At 44.6% G+C, this 21,784-nt stretch overlaps 1 protein-coding gene across 4 annotated transcripts in view; it reads right to left on the reverse strand.

Annotated features, from left to right (window-relative positions):
- Positions 1–21,784, reverse strand: part of PALB2 (partner and localizer of BRCA2) — a 645,542-nt gene that overhangs the window by 463,288 nt on the left and 160,470 nt on the right. For all 4 annotated transcript variants that reach the window (XR_011303236.1, XM_069647386.1, XM_069647387.1 and 1 more), the window contains exon 5: positions 11,856–13,619. Coding sequence is in view for 3 of the 4 variants with exons in the window: in XM_069647386.1 (XP_069503487.1) it covers positions 11,856–13,619 (1,764 nt within the window). In the remaining variant the exon portion in view is untranslated. The remainder of the gene's footprint in view (positions 1–11,855; positions 13,620–21,784) is intronic.

Below are 21,784 nucleotides of genomic sequence, written 5' to 3' on the forward strand. Positions count from 1 at the left end.
TCCCCACCAGTGCTGTGCCCTTCACAGTTACAATGGGCCTCTTAAAACAAAGGAAAAGGCACATATGAATTCAGTAACAATTTACATATCAACCTTTATTAGCACACATTCATAGCCACTATTCGGAAAGGGAAGGGGGACCAGAAACAGATACATATACTGGGGATTTCGGCATTTCTACAAGCTGGTGGTGAGGGGAAGAAGGGATTGAGGTCATCGAAGCGTCTTTCATGACATGCAATTTGCGGGGATGGACGGCTGGGAAATGGGGAACGGGGGCATGTGCAGGTGGGGCAGTGGTATCTTATTTTCTCCATAATATGCTCTTCTACAAAATGTTTCAAGGAGGCAAAATTGTTCAGCAATTCATCCATTTTGGCGGCCAGGTGGTCTACTTTTATATTTACAGCATTTCCTTCAGTTTCTGTGGCCGTATCTTGGTGTGGAAAAGGTGCTGCTTCTGGTGTACTCCTTTGTATTCCAGTATGTTCTGTTAAAGAAAAAGAAATGTGTTTAGTAAACATGAAGCAATATATTGTAATTGTGTTACTTTTTACACTGCATTCACTACCTATGGGGTTACCATGGTCACTCATTTCGTCATGCGGGAAATTCTCCTTGCGCCATTCTAAGGTGCTTGCCCTTGCAGTAACTCTTTCCCCTTTTCACACTGCGACGGGTAGCAATGGGGTTATCGTCCTCACTCATTTCTTCATGCAGTAAACTCTCTTCCAGCCATTCTAGGGTGGTTGCCATTGCTGCGCACAAACGGAAAACATCATGCTTTCCTACTATTGTACACTACAGGACCTGTGCAGTTACAACAAACTTTAGTGTACTTACCACGTTGTTGTGACGTTCTGCTCTCAGTAATTGGCGTCCCTAACTCTGCTTCTTCGTCCTTTGTTGGAACGTGAAGCAGGTGTGCCATAAGATTGTTGATGGCAAACGTTACTTTTGTTGGTGCATTCCATTATGCTGCATACCCTATGCCTTTGCGCTGTTTGTTTAGAAAGTACAGACTTTGTGCAGCTACTGCATTTTACCTTCCAATTCACGGACTTGCTGCCGTTTGTATGTTTCTTGTCTTTGCTGCATGGTAACACTTTGTACGACCACCCCTCGCTTTCTCGGCAGGTGGGACTCCACGCGATGTCCGTGAACAGACGCACTGTTTGCAACCATTGTGTCTATTAGAATAGAGCCACCAGCTTCAGCATGCTGTACAGTAGATCTATGCACACTAAGAGAGTCTTGATAAAAACCTGTGGAATTCAGTGAAAAAAACATTAGTAAAGGGACGTTATGGCCAAGTTGCGCTACTAAAACCCTATCACCTTTACTGAAAAAACGATGATAAAGGACCGTTATGGTTAAAGGGCCCTATTAAAAACCTATGAAATTCACTAACAAAAAACATTGTTAAAGGAACGGTATGGTGAAGTTGCGCTAGTAAAAACCCATCTCCTTTACTGAAAAAGCGATGATAAAGGAACATTCTGGTTACAGTGCCCTACTAAAACCCTATGAAATTCACTGACAAAAAAACTGATATATATATATATATCTTTTGTAAATATCAAGCATATATACAAGTTTGGGCATCAACAATCTTCAGCTGTCAGAGTGGAATGACTGCTAACAGCTCAACATTATTTGCAATGTTGTGCATCAGCCAGACTTCGAGAAATTAATTAGCTTTATATTTAAAAAATGACAACCAGTTAATTATAAACAAACTGGAATAAAATGCTGCTCTTCTGGCAATGTGCCGCCCTAGGCCTGGGCCTAGTCAGCCTTGTTGTAAATACGTTTGTTATGCCTCAGGAGCCAGGCTGCCAACTTCATGACCAGTGGGTAAGGATGTGTTGTCTGATGCCTTTGCTGTTTGCACTGGCATGTACAGAAGATGAGTGTTCATTTTTCCTAAAGCAGTTTGTGTACCACATTGTGTAATTGAGGTGACTAGGGAAAACAGCATGCAGATCTCCAAACCAACTCATCCATAGAGCATTTGCAGTCAATCTAGATTCTGGACACCTGGATGCAAAGCTGTGGAATTTTGCATTATCAAGTCTCATAAATATTCTCTGTCTGTAATGCCCCACTTGAGAAGAACAAGTTACTTACCAACTGGTAATGTTCTTTTGACTGGATGTTCCTCCAACGTATTCCACATCGTTGACATGTAATGTGCACAGCTGTGGACATTACATGTCAAAGATGTGGAATACGTTGGAGGACACAATCCATTCAAATGAACTGTTTCAGGCTTGCATGGGGAAAGACGGCTTTCCAGCACGCTGTGCACCGTCTGCACCTCAGAGTTTGGGGGAACAGGACCCTCTAAGAACAAGCAGGGGAAATCTGCTGTTGCCACGTTCCGGCGTCCCTCTTGTTCTCCCAGTTCTGCTTGGTCTGCCAGCATGGTGCCTTATTCCTTCTGCTACTACTGCTACAGCTCACATTCCAGTCACGGTTCCAGCTCCTTCCTTTTAGGTCTCCCAGGTTCCTTCAGTTGTGGGCTGTTAGGCTCAATTGCCGGACTACTATTGCAGCATGTCTCTTCACCAGTCTTCCTCGTCCCAGTTCTCCTGGGATTATGGTACTTGTACTCCCCTTCAACTAAGAGCTCTTTCAATTTCTGCAGTTTGGCGAACAGCCATCGAAAGTGTAGGATTATGGGGAAAGTTAAACAGGGGGGTTTCCCAGTCTTCCTGGCCTGTTCCGTCTGCCCCCCTAACCTCCCTGTGATCCTCCCGCAGTACACCACCCCATGGGTCGTGATCAGGCAACGTCTGCCTTTCCCTGGCCACACGAGGAGGTTCCCAGACCAGGTTTCTGTGAGGAATCATTATGGACTAACTTCTGCTCAGCCTCCAGCTGGTGTAATGATAGCAGGGGGCTTCCCCTGCCCATCAGGTATCTATTGGTAGAGTAGATTTCCCTATTTGTGTGAAATTCTCACCACCAGCGATTCAGCCAGCACTTGTTGCTGGACCACTGGATTTTTTACTGGTTTTCCCGAGTAAGTGGGAGCCTTTTTCCACACACACTCCTTTTACTCTGATTTTAGGAGCCCTTTTTACTGTTTTTTGGTATTTCTTTTTGGAGTCAAGTTTCCACCAACTTTTTTGGCACATACATTTTGCTAAAGCAGTGCTGCTGGGAGCTCCTAGAACTTACACTTTATTGTTTCACTATTTTCCCTTGGTTAACTCACAGTTACCAAGGCAGGGGGATACTTTTTATACTACCTGTATTTTCGTTTGCGAGATCAGCACACCCCACCTTATGTGGGGTGCTGAGGAGATCCAATGTATCCCTTTTCTCGACTCTCCAGTAACTTTTTGGTTACTGCGACAAGCTTTCTGTTCAGGCTGGTGGCAGTGTACATTTTTGCATGACTTTTTGTGGACTTTTGTCACAGACTGTCTTCGCAGGTGTGGTAGAGGAAACAAGGGACACCATTTACCCACAAAGGTGGCTGTACTTTAAGCTCTGAACAAGATGACCTGTCCTTTCTGATGTCTTCTTCTACCTTTCAGGTGGGGGAGAATTCTCTAGTCCTTTGTTCTGCAGTGTGCCTGACTGAAATACCGGTTCAGACTGGGAGGCTGGCTGGCCCCATTGGACAATCACTCCCCAAGATTGAATGGTGTATGGGCCATGTTTGGTGGACTCGGCCATTATTCCTGGATACATTCAAAGGTCCTGGGGCTGAAACCCAAAGTCGACCACTGCAACAGAAGATTCTGAAAGAGAAGAACGAAGAAGGACGCCGCCAGCAACATCCGGTGATCGCAAGAGCCTGCTGAGTAACCGCTGATGTCCCGACCTTCACTTCTAAGCGGCAGGGAAGATCCGAAAACAACAACTTCCTCCCTTGGTCTGATGGGCCCAACCAGTCCCAAGACGAACTACAATTTGCACCATCCTTGGAAGAACTGTGACCTCCATGGCCTACAATTCACCAATACTCGGGGACTTGTGCTGCATCGCTGTGCATCGTTACCTGAAGTGCGATTTTGCCTGGAATTATGTGGGCATCCTCCTAAACCTGCAGTGACTTGAGCCGGCTCCCCAAATTCCCCTCAGAGACGAGTACCGATAAACGGAGAAGAGTCTACTGCTGTGACAAATGTCCTTCACCCAAGCCTAAAACAGGCACAAACAAGCCAGAACTGCAATGATCCTTCGCTGGGTGTCCATCTGCATGAGAGTGCTCATCATGTCCATCAAAGTCCCTTGCTTCTCTCACCAAGACAGAAAAACCTGTGACCGGGTCTGCTGTCGCCTCACTGCTGGAACCATCCTGCAGCAACTGCTTCTTCACTTCAAGGTACTGTCCCGCTTCTGATAAAACATACCTGGAGTCTGCTTGTTTGACCCTGTGATCCTGGGGGCTGCAGATGTATCCAACACCCCTAGTGGCCTCCATACAGTTACAATGGGGTGGACAACCCATTGTACTCTAATCCTGCTTTAGGACATTGGTCATTGGGGCAATGCTTCAAGGAAACATCTTGATTTCCTTGACTTGTGAAACCTAACTTGTACTTACCTGCAAAACCAAGAAGAGATTCCTTTGGACTCTGCCACTCTGAACCTTTTACTTTGTTTTCCCACCTTTTCTGCCCAACCCCTGGTCACTGGTGGCCCAGTGTCCCCTCTAAACATTGTGAGACTCTCATAAGATAGTGTTGGCCTCTTTAAGACAGGTTGGAACAAAGTTACTTAAAGTTATAGGAGTTTGTAAAAGTTTGCATATATGTTACAGACGGCTTTATGAAGTGACGTTTTACTGAAAAAGCTATTCTAATGCGATTACAACTGTGGTTTATTATACAAAGAATATTGCAAGTGTTCTTCTATTGTTTTACTGTGTTAAAGTACTTACATGACTTGAGTGTATCAGTGGACTAGGTCTACGCTCTGAGTTCTTTGTACCTCACTACAGCCCTCCTCCCTCCTTAAACTAAGCCTGGCTGCTCGCCATTCTAGCAAACCCTGGTGTGGTTCAGGCTAACCCTAACTAATTTCTGACAGACATAACCTTTGTAAACCCCCCTAACACCTCCCTTAATTTTCTCCCCAGTCCGGTAATGCATTTGTCTTCCATTAAATAGACATCTTCCTTTTCTGGTGCCATTAGGTTTTCTCTTGCATTGCCTTCAGCCCACGATAAGGATGCCACATTCTGAGGCGTATCCGGTAGTTCCATGTATGCAATGACATTAGTTGGTGTAGGGAGATTCTCACAGTAAGGGGAGTCCTTGTCCCCAAAGAGGGAGTCCCTGTCTCTCCGGGTGAGGTCCCACTTTCCTGGACCGATAGGGAGGGTTTTGCAGAGCAAGGCTCAACTCCCTAGCCTCACAGGGGAGGGCTCGCACTTGGGGAGAAGGGGCGAATACCTGCGATTCGTCACACTGTCTATACTTGAATTATTCATATTGCCTTGTGTGGACTCATTTTACAGCTTATACAGCTCTCACAACCATCCTGAGACTAAGCCTTGCCGCTCTACTACCTGACCTTGATTGGGTTTGGCTATTCTCAATGTCTTCTATGTTCAGCATCATAGATTGCCTCCCAGAATCCACCCCCCATGGTTATTTTGGAAATCCATCTGAATACTTAACTACCATCTCCAGATGAATGGTGCCCCAGCCACCAACTCCCCTTCCACAATTCTGAGCCTCAAAATTCAATATTCTCTGCAGCTACTCAGAAATTACTGGGCCTTTCATGCTATAATGTACTGGAAGGTTTACAATACACCACACGTCCGTGTAAAGTTTAAATGCACCATGCAAAGTTTATATATCCAAACTTGTTTATTAAAGATTAACTCCAACGACAGCAGGCACCACCTCTGAAGGCAGGACCCAACTGAACACTTTCAGAACTTCACATGTAAACACTCTAATCATAACACTCTAAGAATACTCATGGAACATTATATGAGGCACATGAACAGAACATTGAATATGTAAATTCCATACTCAGAACTAAATAGCTTTGTTAGTGTTTGTTCATTCCATGTTTACCTAATGACATTTATTATATGTAAACACAACACACCTTCCCCCTTTCAATAACTTGGTTTACTCTAGCACATAATCTCTCAACCAAAAAGGTTTATCTCTCCTTCTTTCTGTGCTAGTACCAGACATTATATCCTGTTGACCACTCCTTTTAACTTCTCCAGAATGCTGCACCAATTCATTATCATTCCCATCATCATCTTCCTCACTATTTTCTCCATCCTCCATTGCTTGACCATTGTTGTTACATTTAACTAGTTTCGACATGGACCAGCACTCACCACCTTCCATTATGACCACATTCCCTCTTACTACCGCTATTTTCTTAGGCCCAATAAATTTACTCTCAATACATTTAGGAGAGACCCTGGGGTTTTTTACATACACCATCTCACCTTCTCTCCATACCACACTTCTGGGTTTCTTTTCTAAATCAAATCTTTCCTTGTATGCATTTTGAGCTTCTTTGATCAATGTAACTATCTTATCTCTATCAATATTTACACTCTTGGCCAATTCAAGCCACCCTGGACACAGTTTTGTAGCCGGCTGCCTGCCCTTGAGAGACATAAATGGTGAAACTTTAGTGATAATGTGAGGCGTCGTGCAGTAATTCCAAACCATTTCCCTCAACACTTTCTGCCATTCCAGACCTGCCGCCATGGCCAACTGCACTCCTCCCTTTATAAACCTGTTAGCTCTCTCTACCAACCCATTTGCCCTGGGTTGATAGAGTGCTGTTCTGTAATGCCTTATGCCAAACTTTTTGAAAAATTCCGTCATTTTGTCGGAACAAAATTGAACACCATTGTCTGAAATTAATTCCGTGGGAAAGCCTTCCCTGTAAAATGTCTCTTCAAAAAATGTTATCATTTGGGCCGTGGTTGCCTCCCCAATAGCCTTCCACTCTATCCACTTTGAGTGATAGTCTACTAACACAATCAAATATTTAAGGTTCTCTCCTAAGTTCTGTATTGGACCCATCAGGTCCACAGCCACCTTTTTCCAGGGTTCACCCGGAACACTAACCGGTCTAATGGGTGCTTCCCTCACCACTTTACTTTTATCGCTCCTCTCACACTCTCTACAATTTTTTACACACCTCTCTATTTCGCTGTCAACTGCCGGCCAACAATAAAATTCTCTGATATATCTTTTAGTTCCTCCCATCCCTAGATGACCTTGATGAGCTATACCCACCAGCTTGGCTCTAACATTACTAGGTGGAATCACCTTGGTGCCCTTCCTGAGCTTTATGCCATCTTCCGATAAATTTAGCTCATCCTTTATGCAATAGAAACAATCGAATTGTTTTCCTACCTCGTTTTTGTGGGGCCACCCTGCCCTAGTCCACGCCTTGACTTGCTTTAATATGGAATCCTCATTATCAGCAATCTCCCACTCATCTTTGCTTATGGCATTGTATTCAACCTCAGCAATACTCACACCCTGCTCTAATGGTGCTTCCTCAAGATCCTTTCCCTCCACCGGTAGTCTAGATAAACAGTCTGCTACCACATTGTCTCTACCAGCTATATACACCATCTTGAAGTCATAAGCTAGTAGTTCAATCATCCATCTAGAAATTCTGGGTGATCCCTTTCCCCACTCTACACTACCTAGGAGTTGAACTAATGGTTTGTGATCAGTTTTTATCGTGAACGTCTGACCCCATAAATAAAACTTGAAATGTGCTACAGCCCACGAGACCGCTAATGCCTCCCTCTCAATCACGGAGTAGTTTCCTTCCGCTCCCTTCAATGGCCTTGAGGCAAACGCAATTATATGTTCCGTTTTACCAGAATCCAATTGAGATAATGCTGCGCCTAACCCCATGTTGCTTGCATCAACTGATAACACAGTTCTCCTTCCTGACACAAAACCTCCCAAAGAGGGTGCTTGTACTATGCACTCTTTTATTTTCCTGAAGGCTTCCTGGCATTCACCCGACCACTCAAACTTAACATTCTTTCTTAACAATTCTCTTAATGGAGTGGATATGGTGGCAAAACCATTGACAAATTTGTGATAGTACTCCGCCAGCCCCATGAATGAACGTAACTGATCTTTATCACGTGGCTGGGGAGCACTGCTGATACTATCAATGAGAGATTTTTTGGAGCAATTCCATCGCCAGAAATTCTATGTCCCAAATAATCTACTTCTCTAACTGCTATCTTGCATTTTTTTCTTTGCACAGTTAAGCCAGATTCTTTAAGTCTCGTTAACACAGCCCTCATTACTTCATTATGTTCCTCTTCATTCTCAGCAAACACTAGTATGTCATCTTGGAACACTGTTACTTTTCCTAACCCTCTAAGCACCTCCTCCATCACGCTTTGAAAGACAGAGGCTGCAGAGGCTAAACCGAAAGGCATGCGATTGTACTTGAACACTCCCTCCGGAGTGATGAATGCTGTGAGATGCCGGCATTCTTTGGACAACGGAACTTGATGATATGCCGCTGACAAGTCTATAATGGAGAATACCTTCGGTTCCCCCAGGGTGGAAAGGGTCTCTGATATGTTAGGAAGAGGATGTCTCTCCACAACTATGTTCCGATTAAGGCTGCGTAAATCCACACATAGTCTCAGATTTCCATTTGCCTTGGCTACCAGTACAACCGGCGACAACCATTCCGTTGCTGTTATGGGCTCAATTACTCCCTTTTTCACCAAGTCATCCAATTCAACACGAAGCTTGCTTCTCATCTTCAATGGTACCTGTCTGACCTTGTGTATCACTGGTTGTGCATTATTCTTTAATTTGATATGGTGTTCAAAGTTTATGAGTTTCCCCAATTTCTCAGAGAACACTTCAGGAAACTCTTTAGTCCAGGAGTCATCTTCCACTTCAGCAATGGATATAGGCTGGGGGGCATTCGCTTGTATTCTCACACCCAAGTTCTTTTGTTCCTCCCATCCCAGAAGAGAGGCTCCCTTATTTGCTACCAGAATCTTGGCTTGGCATTCTTTTCCTTTGTAGCTGACAGATGCAGAAAATTCCCCCAGGATTTCTATTGTAGATTCTCCATATCCACAGGCTCTGATATCAGTGGATTTAATTTCCTCTTCGCCCTTCTTCAATATTTTTATCAGAGTGTCCCTAGATATTATAGACCACGGAGAACAAGTGTCCACTTTCATAACTAAACTGCGCCCATCGATAAGAAAAGTGTCTGCCGGTCCTTTGGCCTCGCCTGAAATAGCTGAAATTTCAAATACAAACTTGGCACTTGGCTCCTGGTTGGTTGACACCTCTTGAATGTTGTAATCTCTCCTAACCGATTCCTCGATGCTGGCTCTGTTCTCGACTCTGGGCTCAATGCAATTTATGGATGTAGCTTTACATACGTTTGCAAAATGTCCTCTATTCTTGCACTTAAAGCACTCGGCGAACTTTGCAGGGCACAACGGAAAATTAGCACCATGTCTGGGATTACCACATCTGGTACAAGCATTTCTCACGGTCCAATTTCCTTTCTTTCCGCTGATGGCATTTGACCTTTTCTTCTGATCTATGGTACATACTGACATGGTGGTCGTGTTTTGTTTGTCCCCCTTTAATTCCTTCACATATAATGATGTCCGTTCAATGCTCCTGGCTAATTCAAGCGCCTCGTCTAGTTTCATGTCCTTGGCCAATAGCTTCTCTTGAATTCTTGCATTGTTAGTACACCTGAGCAGCTGGTCCCCGATTAGAGAATCAGTCAGATTCTCAAATTCACATGAGTAGCTCAATGACCGACTCTGACTGTTCCTGTACTCGCTGGAAAAATTTGTGTCTTTCAAAACTGACATTTTTCTTGGGCTCAAAGTGGTCTTTTAGTTTTTTTATAGCTGCTGCATATTCATCAGCCTCTCCCGCCTCAGGCATATTTTCTCCAGACAGTCCATCAAAGATTCTGCGTCCTTCTGTGCCTAAATTGTGAACCAACAGGGCCTTTTTCCGAGCTGAAGAAAATCTATCACCGCCCATTGCCACTAGATAGTTTTCAAATGTATCCTTCCACTTATCCCACCTGAGGAGTGGGCGGCCAGGCTCATTGAGAAATGAAATGGGTGGAGGAATTGATGTTGCCATTGTGATGTAGGGGCTGTGAGGCAGTAGATCTTTGACTAATTGGCACAATTATTCAAATGCATCACTTTGTTCACCGCATAGATTTTTCCTTTTATAGTTGTGTAAACACCTCTGTATTTACTTTCACATGCGTTCTGGAATGGCTTTTGTGTTCTTCCTTTTCTTTACGAAGTTCTTCTCTTTTTTTTTTTTGTTTTGTTATGTCACAATGGAGACCGGGGCTCTGAGTGAGAATGCTTCGTTGCTATGCAAAAATGTCACAATGGAGACCGGGGCTCTTTTCCTTCACAGCGTATATTGTTACGCCTGCATGTGCGCGCCAGGATCAGCTGGGCCGCGTGCTCTGGCGCGCGAGTGGGGGCGGGGCTATCGCGCACAGCTGCGAGCGTTAGTGTGGCAGCTCGCGAGGCCCGCTGTGCTGCCCGTCTGCACGCGGTTTCCTCGCGGCTTCCCCGCGGCGCTCGCGAGGCCCGCTGTGCTGCCTGTCTGCACGCGGCTTCCTCGCGGCGCTCGCGAGGCCCGCTGTGCTGCCTGTCTGCACACGGCTTCCTCGCGGCTCTCCCCCCGAATCAGTCACTTGCCTGAAATGGGCCTCCTCCTCACGTCGATCGTGCGCGGCTCCCCCGCGGCTCTCCACTGCCCACAAGGCGGCACAGTTGATGTCCAAGACAAAGGGCACCGCTGTCTGTCCGCCTCACCTCTTCTTTTCTCCGCCGTCGGTCCGCCTCACCTGCTGTCGCTGGCGGCGGAGAAGACACGGCAACCCGGGCGCCGCTCACGGTCCTCGGTATGAATCCTCGTCGCCAATGTAAAGTTTAAATGCACCATGCAAAGTTTATATATCCAAACTTGTTTATTAAAGATTAACTCCAACGACAGCAGGCACCACCTCTGAAGGCAGGACCCAACTGAACACTTTCAGAACTTCACATGTAAACACTCTAATCATAACACTCTAAGAATACTCATGGAACATTATATGAGGCACATGAACAGAACATTGAATATGTAAATTCCATACTCAGAACTAAATAGCTTTGTTAGTGTTTGTTCATTCCATGTTTACCTAATGACATTTATTATATGTAAACACAACAGTCCGCTATAGCAAATAGTTATTAACTCATACTACTATTTCAGTTTGATTAACCATTTACTGGAACCAGAGTTTAGCATTTTCAAAATGAAATACCCACCCAAACAAATATATGCAAATTCCAAAGTACCCAAAAATTTAGAAAATACATTTTCGAATGGACCATTTATTTGAATTTGCCCTGGACCAAAATTCTGAAATCCCATAATGTTGCACAAGGGGAGCTGGGATGTCCTCATTTGCTTTGTTCGAAATTTTGGGTTTGGGGATTGCAGTGGTATTTCCCACTTCCATTACATGGAAAGTGGGCGACAATAAAGAAATAAAAGATTTTTTTTTTTTTAAAAGACATAAGGGACCCTGCAGCATCAGTTCCCACCCATAATTGGGAGATGGAACTGTTGTTGCAAGGAGAAGCCAGGTGCAGGGAGGCAAAGGCAGGTAAGTGTGTGTATTTTGGGATAATTTTAAGGGGTAAAGGGGTGGTGGGTAGAGGGATAAGGAATTTCGAAATTTTCATAATGCACACATTTCAGCTTTGTTTTTTTCCACTGCGGAAACCTCTGCCGCGATTTTAACGCGTAGATCCCAATTCAACTCACATACTATTAATAAGTAGTAACCCTTACCACCAGCTGCTTTTGCTTTCTTCCTTTGCAGGCAGGACAGTCTTGTGCCGTGCCTAGGGGAAGTTTCTTCAATCATCAAACGCTGGGGTGCCAGATTACGAGATGTTCCTGGGATCATTGTGCGATTCCGAATAAATTCATTTTGTTGCTCTGGAGTCCGACGAACAAAGCTCATTTCAAAATCAATCATATCATCAGCTGATGTCTCCATCATACCGGAGGCGTCCCTGCGGACAGGACTAATGTTCAAACATTTTGTTTTCGCCTTCGGATTGTCACTGTCACAGCTTTCAGATGATGGTACAGCTGCCTCAGCCACCTCCATTCCAACTGTGTGCAGTGGCGAACGCTGGTGGTTGGTTGCAGCTGGACCCTGCCAGACATTTGCTTGCTGGTTCCTGTTGGATCTCGTTTTCCTCCTTCCTCTACCTGGGGTGCTTGTCCTACTTTCACTCTTCAAGGTGTTGATTTCTGTCTTAGACTCAGTAAATGGGACAGTACTTTGTCTGGAGGCTTCCCCAGAGGTCTGATGCGTGTCCTGCAACACAACATAATCCTTGCGTGTGTATGGAAAAAGCAATTCAGCATCCACCAATGGCATTTTTTGGTTGGCTGGAAAAGAGTCCCCTTTGGCGTCAGTTTCCTGCTTGCCTTTACTGCGAGAACCCTTCCTGGTTGTACCCAATTGGCTCTGAATTACAGCTTCCAGGTTTACCTTTCGCTGGCAGCTGGACATACGCCTTGTTGTCCGGATGTAGTATTCTACAGGAAATAAGAGTCCTTCAACCAGAGTACATGAGTTAAGAGGGGTTTCTGGTGTGACAGGTGGGGGCAGACACTCTGGCACAGCAGCATCTGTAGACTCATTCTCTGTTAGCTGTGGACAGTCATCTGTTGCTTGGTTGGCAGGATGGCTGGGGGGCTCCATAACGCTGGGCCTTTTCTGTGCGCAGAATGGACTCGTAACAGATCCTGGACCATCAAGTGTGTCATTCATTAACATATTAGAAATGGAGATGCACGGCCCCAGCTCTATGTCTGACCCCTTATCCTGATGTTTCTCTTCATCTAGAAAAATCTCTTCATCTAGAAAAATGGCAGATACTTTTCCTGCTTCCTCTCGGTTTGTTGGAGAACCAGGTGTAGGGCTAATGAAAAGGGATGGTGTAGACTCTAGGCTTGCAGTGCTCAAGTCGACAAGCAATGACTGGAAATCCTCTGTCTTGTCAATGTTATTTACTACAGTTTTGTGAATCTCGACCTTTGAAGAGGGTTCCTGAGATGGGATGCTTTCCATTTCAAGCCTTCCATCAAATTGTGCAGAGTATTGTGCTCCAGTCCTCTCAAGGTGAGGAGTATTGCTGTTTGCAACAAGCAATGCAAGTGGATCTGACTCTTGATCTTCCAGTCTTGCCTGCAAGCATGATGTATTGCTTGGTAGTGAGACCTCACAGGACAGGGACGCAGAGCCTACTAAGACTTCACGCAAGAGAGGCATAGAGGCTGACTCTCTCTCCTGGTCTGTGGCTGTGCTCCTCCTTAATTTTAGCCGGCTCCTATGTGTCTTTTCTGCCATTTTAATGCTAGTGCCTTCACTCCACAGCCGATCACCTTCATTTCCAGGCAGATTACTTCGTTCCATTCCATCTTCGATGCAGAAAACCTCAGGCTCCAGGTTAAAGGTCACAGATGTTTTTCTCAGAGTATCTACATCAGAACAACCAGCAGTGGCATGCAGCAAGATGCCTGCTTCAGGTTTGGGATCTGAGGAAAGAAATGGGGCATGATTATAAACAGCCAGAAACATAGGGTCATTGCAATTGTGAGAATGAAGGTGTTTTAACAGGAAGTGGTGTGAAAAATCATTTTAGTGGGGAAGATATTCCTATACAGTTAGGAGCCCACTCTACATTTGTAAACTGCATGATTGTTGGAAAAAAAGCACCACCGGTGTCGGCCTGTTCCACCAACTCTTTTCCTTTGAGGATTTCTGAACAAAAAGAAACGACATCACCAAACAAATGGAAATATACATTCATATCTAAGAGCAGGGGAGACCAAGAACAGTCATCCATCTAGATTAGACCCAGCTGTGACCATTGTGTGGAAGCAACGTTTTCATTCTGTAATCCTAGTGCTGCATCATGGCTACACAGTTATTAAAATTAGAGATGCATTTCTCTATGCATGAGTGGGATCCAAGACCACATTTTAATAAGAGCAACCTCTCCCTTTGAAACATAGCCAATAACTGATAGGAAAGTCGGTTTAACTGTTTCTGTCTAAATGTATGTATGAAATAAATAAGGCAGAAAACATTAAGGAGGTTATGAATTTTCTGATCAGCTTTTATACATTGTAGTAAAAAATATAAAATAAGAAAAGATTAATGCATGCACACTGCATACATAATGTGGACCACTCTACCTTAACAAAACAATATAACAAAAGCTACACAAAATACCCCATAATGAATGCACTATCAAATAGCATTTTAGCAACATTAGGTAAGGATTCCTCTGCAAATAATATAATCTATCAAACTCACATGACTGGTCAGATGTAGAGTTTTTTTGGATTATGGTGATGATGGAGAACAAACTCAGCTCCCGTAAAACTCAATTATATTAACAAGACAAACTGTAAAGCAATAAAAAGAAAATACCAACCGATAGTCACAGTCTAAGCAATACCATCTGGTAAAATAGTGAATAGGCTGCCAAGTAGCTGCTCTGGAAATGTTTCTTTACTGGACTGTTCTTTGTAAGAGCCAGAATAGCAGCCTTTCTTCGTGTTTAATGTGCTCCGGGTCTAAAGGAATAGCCCTAATAGCTCTCTGATAGCAGTTAATATAAATTAAAATAACCATCTAATAATCGCTGTATTGTGGAGATCATAGTTTCGAAATAACTCTTCCTTACATTTATGGCTCTGGCCAAACACATGAGGACTGTTTTCACATCAAAAGTGTGAGGCTTGCTCTGCCAGAGAAGAGTGATTAGGAGAGAACTAAAGAAGACATATGGTATGATTTACATTGAAATCTGAGGCTACTTTGGGGAGGAAATAAGGATATGTCCCAAGGCCTATTTAATCCTTCTGAAACAATAAATACAGCTTATAAGAACACTTTACTGGCATTTCACCAACTCCTTTAGCTCGATTAATGCACATTATATGAAAGTACCCTCTAGGCTCATTTGCTCGACATACGAAGTTCCCAGAAATATGGCCCTACTTGCCTGTTAGGGAGAATGTACATTTCTTGTCCCAATTTCCCTCAACGTAAGAGACTCCAAGCACTTTTGTTGGACTCTGGGATTTTGGAATTTTCGTGATCTGTTCTCCTGAGTGAGTGGAACTTTTTACCACTCACTCATTCTTATTGCTCCGACGTAAAAAAAAAAAACATTTTACTGCTACTGTAATTCTTTTAACTTTAATGGAGTCATGCTTTCCTCCATGTATTTCATTACAGGCATCTATCGGTAAGTGGTCGTTGCAGCACACAGCACCCTCTGTGCAGTGTTGCTGGGGAGCCCTTTGGGATTCCCTTTTAATTTTACATTTTACCCTGAGAACTACTGTTCTAAAGGCTAGTAGGATACTTCTTATCTTAGTTTCCTTTTCTTTTGTGGGATCGCCACACACCACCTTAAGTGCTACACAGTAACTAATTTCCCCGCTGCTCTTGTAACTTTTTTGTTACAATAACAGAAGAATCTAAATGGCTGGCGGCAATGGATACATTTTTCTACCATTGGTTTGTAGGTCACTCGTAGGCTGTTTTCACAGCTGCAGTACAGCACCAATGGGTGACCATATTCCCAAAATGGCCCAGTCTTCTTTTATCGCCATTTTGCATTTGGATGTTCCTTCTTGGCCCTTCTACCCATCCAGGTGGGGTGGGTCCTCTGAGTTTTGCCTTTGGCAGGATTCCTTTATGAAACCAGCAAAGACTCCAGTGTGTCTGCTTAGGCAGGAAGTAAGGGAGTAGCCCAAAACGTTGCATGTCTTTGAGAGTATGCCTGGCTGGAATCAGTTTAAACTGGCAGGCTGACTGTCCTGCAACTCCATAGGACTGAATGAATGGGTTCCTGCATAAAAGGCAAGGCTTGTGGACAGAAGTCAACCACTGGAACTATAGCTCCGACGAAGATGACCAGAGATGCCTGCAGTACCTCCAGTAACCGCAGAAGCACCGGTGAAGTACCGTTGCTGTCCTGAACCTGCTTTTACATCGACAGGGAAGCTCTGCCAAGGACGAGTTTGGATTGGTGGGAATAACCAGCCTCAAAGCAAACTTCAATTTGAGCTGTCCTCTGACGTCCTATGACATTCCAGGGCTGACGAATCAAAATACCGAAGGTACCTCGACCACCTTGAAGTGCATCATCTTACCGTTGACTAATCTCGCTAGAACTTCTGTGGTATCCGTGTGGACCTCCAAAAGCACAAATCCTCTCCTTAGAGTCCCTTCACCAGAGCGCAGGACCGAGAAAAGAAGAAGATCCTAACCAGCATTGATCATTTGCTCCTGGCGCCTAGTGAGACCCCCAGAACTTTTTGCTGGACTTCTAGACCTTTTTCGTTCAATCCTGAATGAGTGGAGCCTTTTTCCTCTCATTCATTCTTGTGGAATCTGCCTTTTGGAACTCTATTCTTTGTAGTCTACCTGTACTATGGAGTCTGTCTGCTCCATAGCTCTTAAAGGCATCTGTGTTTTTAGTACTGTAGCACAAAGCTCCTTTTGGGCAGTGTTGCTGGGGACACAGAGTTCTCCTTTAAGATTCCTTTTCTGTATCCTCAAGTAACTACAGTTCTTAAGGATAGAGGGATATTTAGTATCTCTCCCAAATCTTTATAGTCAGAGATTGGCAAACACCACTCACTGGAGTGCCAAAGGGATACCTAGTATTCCCCTTCTCTCTGCTCCTGTGACATTTTAGTCACCTAGACAATCACCTAGTTTTAGTTGGTGGCAGTGGACGTGTTCTACCAACTATTGTGTATTTTATATACCGCAGGCTATGCCAATAGCCTCGGTCGTGCACAATAGGGGCACCCAAGTACCAGCTTGGGGCCTCCCTTCTTTTTTTTATCATTACTAGCATGGTTGTGCTTTGTTAGCCCTTCTTCTACCATTCTGGGAGGGGGGCGTCAGTGTGTGCGTGTTTTGCCTTTGGCGAGAACCAGTAGGTATCCCCGCCTAGGCTCCAGAGTGTCTGGGCAGACAGGAAGTAGGGGAGGGGTTTGCCAGCCAGAGTGCCTGAATAGGTCCAGCTCCCACATGGGATCTGTCAAGGTTGCTTATCTCTCCTCTGCACCTCATATCCATTTCCTATATCCCTTAAATTTCTTACTTGGGTAATAATCTTACACACTAACATCTGCACTAACAGGGTGTGCCACATTTGTCCAATTTTCCTTCTTTCATTTCCTGATTAGACAGCCGGACGCCCCTTTCTGCAAAATACTGACAGATTGCAGAGGAGTGTGTGCTGGAACTGTATAAAAGGTGAGGCTTCTGAAGAGAAAGGAAGTAGACCACTGGAAACAGAAGTAACCGAAGAAGACGACCAGAGATGCCTGCAGACCCTTTGCAAAACTGAAGCGACCACTGCTGACCCGGTTTTCTATGCGGTAGAGGAGCTCCGAAGAGGATGACTCCTTCCGTTTGGCTGGTGGGAAAAACAGTCCCAAGACGAACTTTGAAACCAGCCATCTGCCAAGGTCTGAGGAGCTTCCACAGCTGCACAACCCCAACACCAGGAGACCTGCTGCAGAACCCCAACACCAGGCCTGCTGCCGATTTCGAGTGCATCGTCGCGGAAAGGCTGAATCCGTCCAAATCTTTGCTGAACCCGTAGCGACCCTCCAGAGATCCAATCCAACTAGCTCAGACCCCCTCACCAGAGTGTGGGACTGCAGGAAGCAAAGGAGATTGACGGGCGATCTGTGTCCTTTGTTGGTGCTGCAGAAAAGGTGCCAAAACTGCAGAGTGAACAAAGAAGTTGCTGAAAGTAATGCCACAGGTTTTCCTTTGAGGCTGCTGCTGAGAGATCCCTTCCATTGTCCTGCCTTCAGTCATCAGACCAAGGAATCCGGAGGTCAGGTCCAGAGCTGCAACATCACAGAGCATCCAGCACACACATTTCCTCCTAACCTAAGGTACTGTGGAGGAAAAGGTATTGCTTACCTGATTCCAAGAAGTCACTCCAGAGCGTTGGAGTGCATGTAGAGGTGTCCAGGGCAACCCCCTCTTACCTAAGACCCAAGCCACTGCTTGCGTCTACTTCTTGAGTCCGTTTTAAGGTCTCCCTTGTTAGTTGTTAACTTGCTGCTTCAATAACTCTAGACAGTGGGAGAAATCCACAGGAACTCTTTGTAATTTGCTGCTTGTCAAAGTCCTCGCTGAACTGCCTTTAGCTAGGGTTGCGTTTTTGTACTTAAAACTAACTATGCAAAGAAACCATCTCTATAACCTTTAACTAAGCTCATGTTGCACTAACCAACCATTTTACTCCCTTTAAGTGACTTTACTATATGTGTCTGCAGAGAAAATGTCCTACAGTATAAACCGTTGAAAACCGCATGAGTGTGCAATAACCGATAATACGATAAGATTGTCTTTTCCCTTTCTAACGTTGCTTCAAATGTAACCGCGAACAAACACAAAAGTGAAAGTGCCCTTTGAAATGTATTATCAAGTGATCCTAAGTGTTCTAGTATACATGAAGTACTTAAATATATACTTTTTATATAACTATATGTGTAAGTGCTTCTCGTTGTGCCTATCTAGGTAAGATTCAGTGTACTTGCCTAGAGCTCACATCTTCCGCTTAAGATAAGCCTGACTGCTATGCCACTCTACCAAGGTACTGAGCTAGTATAGACTGATACTAAGAGTTGGGGATCTAAAAACCACTGGGATAACTTAGTAAAGTCTTACTGCCAGTAGGACTTTAGGAAACCTCCCATAACAGGGAGTATGAAAAAGTCCTTGCTGGCGAGTCCCTCTTGCGACTAATGCTGCAGGAGCCCATCCAGGGTACCCACTTTCATCACCAAGACTAAGAACTAGGAGACCAGGTTTGCAATCGTGTATCCGGCTGCATCATATTCACTCTCCAGTTACTGTGGGGCTCGGGGTAAACTGACCTAGAGCCATTTGTGTCACTCCTTTGCTTTGGAGTTGTATTTTTGCTGTTTGGGTGTTCACCCATCTCCAGTTGCCCCATCCTAACAGCTTGTGGCCCTAACGGAAGGCTTCTCAAAAGCTCCTGTGACTTTTCAAAGAACAACTAACTTACTACATACCTGTACTAAGATGATTTTCACCAGAACTGTTGTATTCCTATTGACTTGGGCAGTGATGGGTTCCCTACAGTAAATATTCCATTCCTACTGGCTTTGGCAGTGCTCGTTTCCCCCAAACACATAACTGGAGAACTAGTATCCCGAGACTGCAGAACCCGGAATACTAATGGCAATAACCGCCTTGCTGGAGGGCCATTACCGCCTTAAGGTAATGCCCCGGGGCCACCGTTAAGGCCCTCGCTACGCTCAGCCATGTAACTTCAGGCCCAGGGGGCATTACCTTGGGCGGTAATGGCCAGCCGGCTCAGCGTTTATTGCTATAATAATGCTGAGTTAATTCAAATAAGTGATTTTACTTACCTGACTGAAGTCGCTCATGTCTAGATAGAAAAGTACATGATAATTTGTTCACGTGCTTTATTCCGCCTTATGAAACTGATGTGCATTTGATGTTGTTAGTAGATACAGTAATGCTGTAGTTACTTCTTGCCTTGTATGTATACACAATAAATAAATATTTTTTATGTAACTAAAAGTGTTCAAGTCTTTCTTTGGATCTGTGTATATTCTGATTTCTGTGCACTGATGTACAGCTCACATTCTTCCACCTAAGAAAAGCCTGGCTGCTCTGCCATTTTACCAACCTTGGGAGTACAAGCCTATATTAGAAGTTGGGGCACTAAAACCAAGGGATAAGTCTTGTAGAGTCCAACCATAACGTTGCGCGGTATCTGTAAAAAGTGCCCGATCTGTAATGAAGAATATCTTCTTTTGCTCACTTTTGAGTCCCCTTCACTTTTAGCTTGTTCTTCAGGATATCCTGAATGTTTTTTTCAAATTGAGTTCAATTCATATTGCACTGGGAACATGTGAAATTATACACCTAAGCTAATTTCTGTACTGGAATTTGTTGAAGGATTTCCTGCCATATTCCAGACAAAGTTGTATTTTAAATTACAAGATTAGTACATATTAGCTGGATGCCAGGTCCTTGGCTGATCTGTTTGAGTTCTTGGCCTTTGCCCTGTGCCTCCTCCGACATCTTGCTGACTTGCTGACTCCGCTTGTGTGAAGGGACCATCCTCATGCCATTTTACCACCACTTTCCCCTGTCCCCAGTTTGGTGCTGGTCGCTGCCGTCACCTGGAAGGGTGTTGAGACTCCAGCACCCGACCGGGTATACTCTTCAGGGCTGTCCTACATTGCCCCAATATAGTGTTCTTTATGGAACCATCTTCTGCGGCTGGGCACACTTCCTTTGCCTTTCAAGCCTCTAAAACAGGCTTTGCTGGTTTCTCCCCCCCTTTCTGGAGTCATCCTTGCTGCTGCTTTTGGCTTGCGTGGCACTCATGTAGGACGTTTATTCTTCTTTTCTGCGGTTGGAGTAATGGTTGGACCAGGGTACAAGTCCCTGGGAAGTCGCATCCTGTAAGCGACACCTAGAAAAGAAGTCTTGTACTTACCGGGTTGTATGGCCTTCCTAGAAGCAACATTTGGGAAGTAAATATACAGTTAGTACTTACCTCTGAGTCCTGGGTTACTCGAGATGCTCACCCTAACTAGTCAATGTGGTTCATGGTCGAGACTATTCAGTGGTGGGTCTCTAACGTAGTTCTCAAACCATTATCCGCAGTTCTTCATTCAGGTCTCCATTGGTCCTCCACGGGGATATTTGCTAGAGGTAGAACTGGGACTTAACTGCTTTTTGTAATTTCTAATGTTTATTTAAAGTCATGTTCTCCACTTTTTCAAATGATTTACACTTGAACTACTTTTGGTAAAACTATTTTTCCAAGTGTAATGTTTTGTTAATTCGTGCAAAACATATATCTTGTCTTTTGGTGGTCCCTGGCTGTGGTTTAGAATTGTGACCAGTCCGCTAAACTATTACAGAGTGTGAAATGTGACGATTGCTGGTGTTGGCACTGGGATCCTGTATGACTATTTTAATTGCGTTTCAATGTCTGGTTCCCTGCTCTTGCCACTGCCCGACTATATGTAATGTGCTGTGATGAATCGAGGGAATTTATCTCCTCTCCCCTGGGAGCCTCCCCTTTTGAAGCTAGGGAGGCGAACCCACTCTGCAAGACCCTCCCTACCTACCTAGGGGTCTGGGCAAGTGGGACTTCACTAGGAGAGACTCCCAGTTAGGGGACAAGGACTCCCATTCCTCTAAGGAACTCCCTAACCCCTGCCCAGTGATGGCATATATGGTATTGCCTGAGATACGCAACAGCAATAAAAACCAAGACTAGGATGAAGCCAATGTTAACATCCACCAGGAGTATCAGAGAAAAGAAGCGGTCTCTATAAGGACAAGCCACAACATAACATTGACAAGGATGTTTAAGGAGGAGGACACGCAGAGATTGAGGAGAGAACCATGCAGCAGTAGGGGGATACCCTCCATTAGCTTAACGTAAGCAGAAGGCAGAGCCAATGAGAGTCGTGGAGCCCACCAAATTCATAATGACTAGAGTGTCAGATGCTGGGAAGGCAGCGTACCGAATTAGCGAGAGACTGACAGTCTGAGAACCTGAAACCAGTTGGTAGTGAGTAGTTCGTGGTGGACAGGGAGCCCAACCAACTACTCCGCAACTAACCTGCGG

The sequence above is a fragment of the Ambystoma mexicanum genome, chromosome 2q (assembly GCF_040938575.1).
Source record: "Ambystoma mexicanum isolate Mex_15411 chromosome 2q, UKY_AmexF1_1, whole genome shotgun sequence".
Taxonomy (NCBI): Eukaryota; Metazoa; Chordata; class Amphibia; order Caudata; family Ambystomatidae; genus Ambystoma; species Ambystoma mexicanum.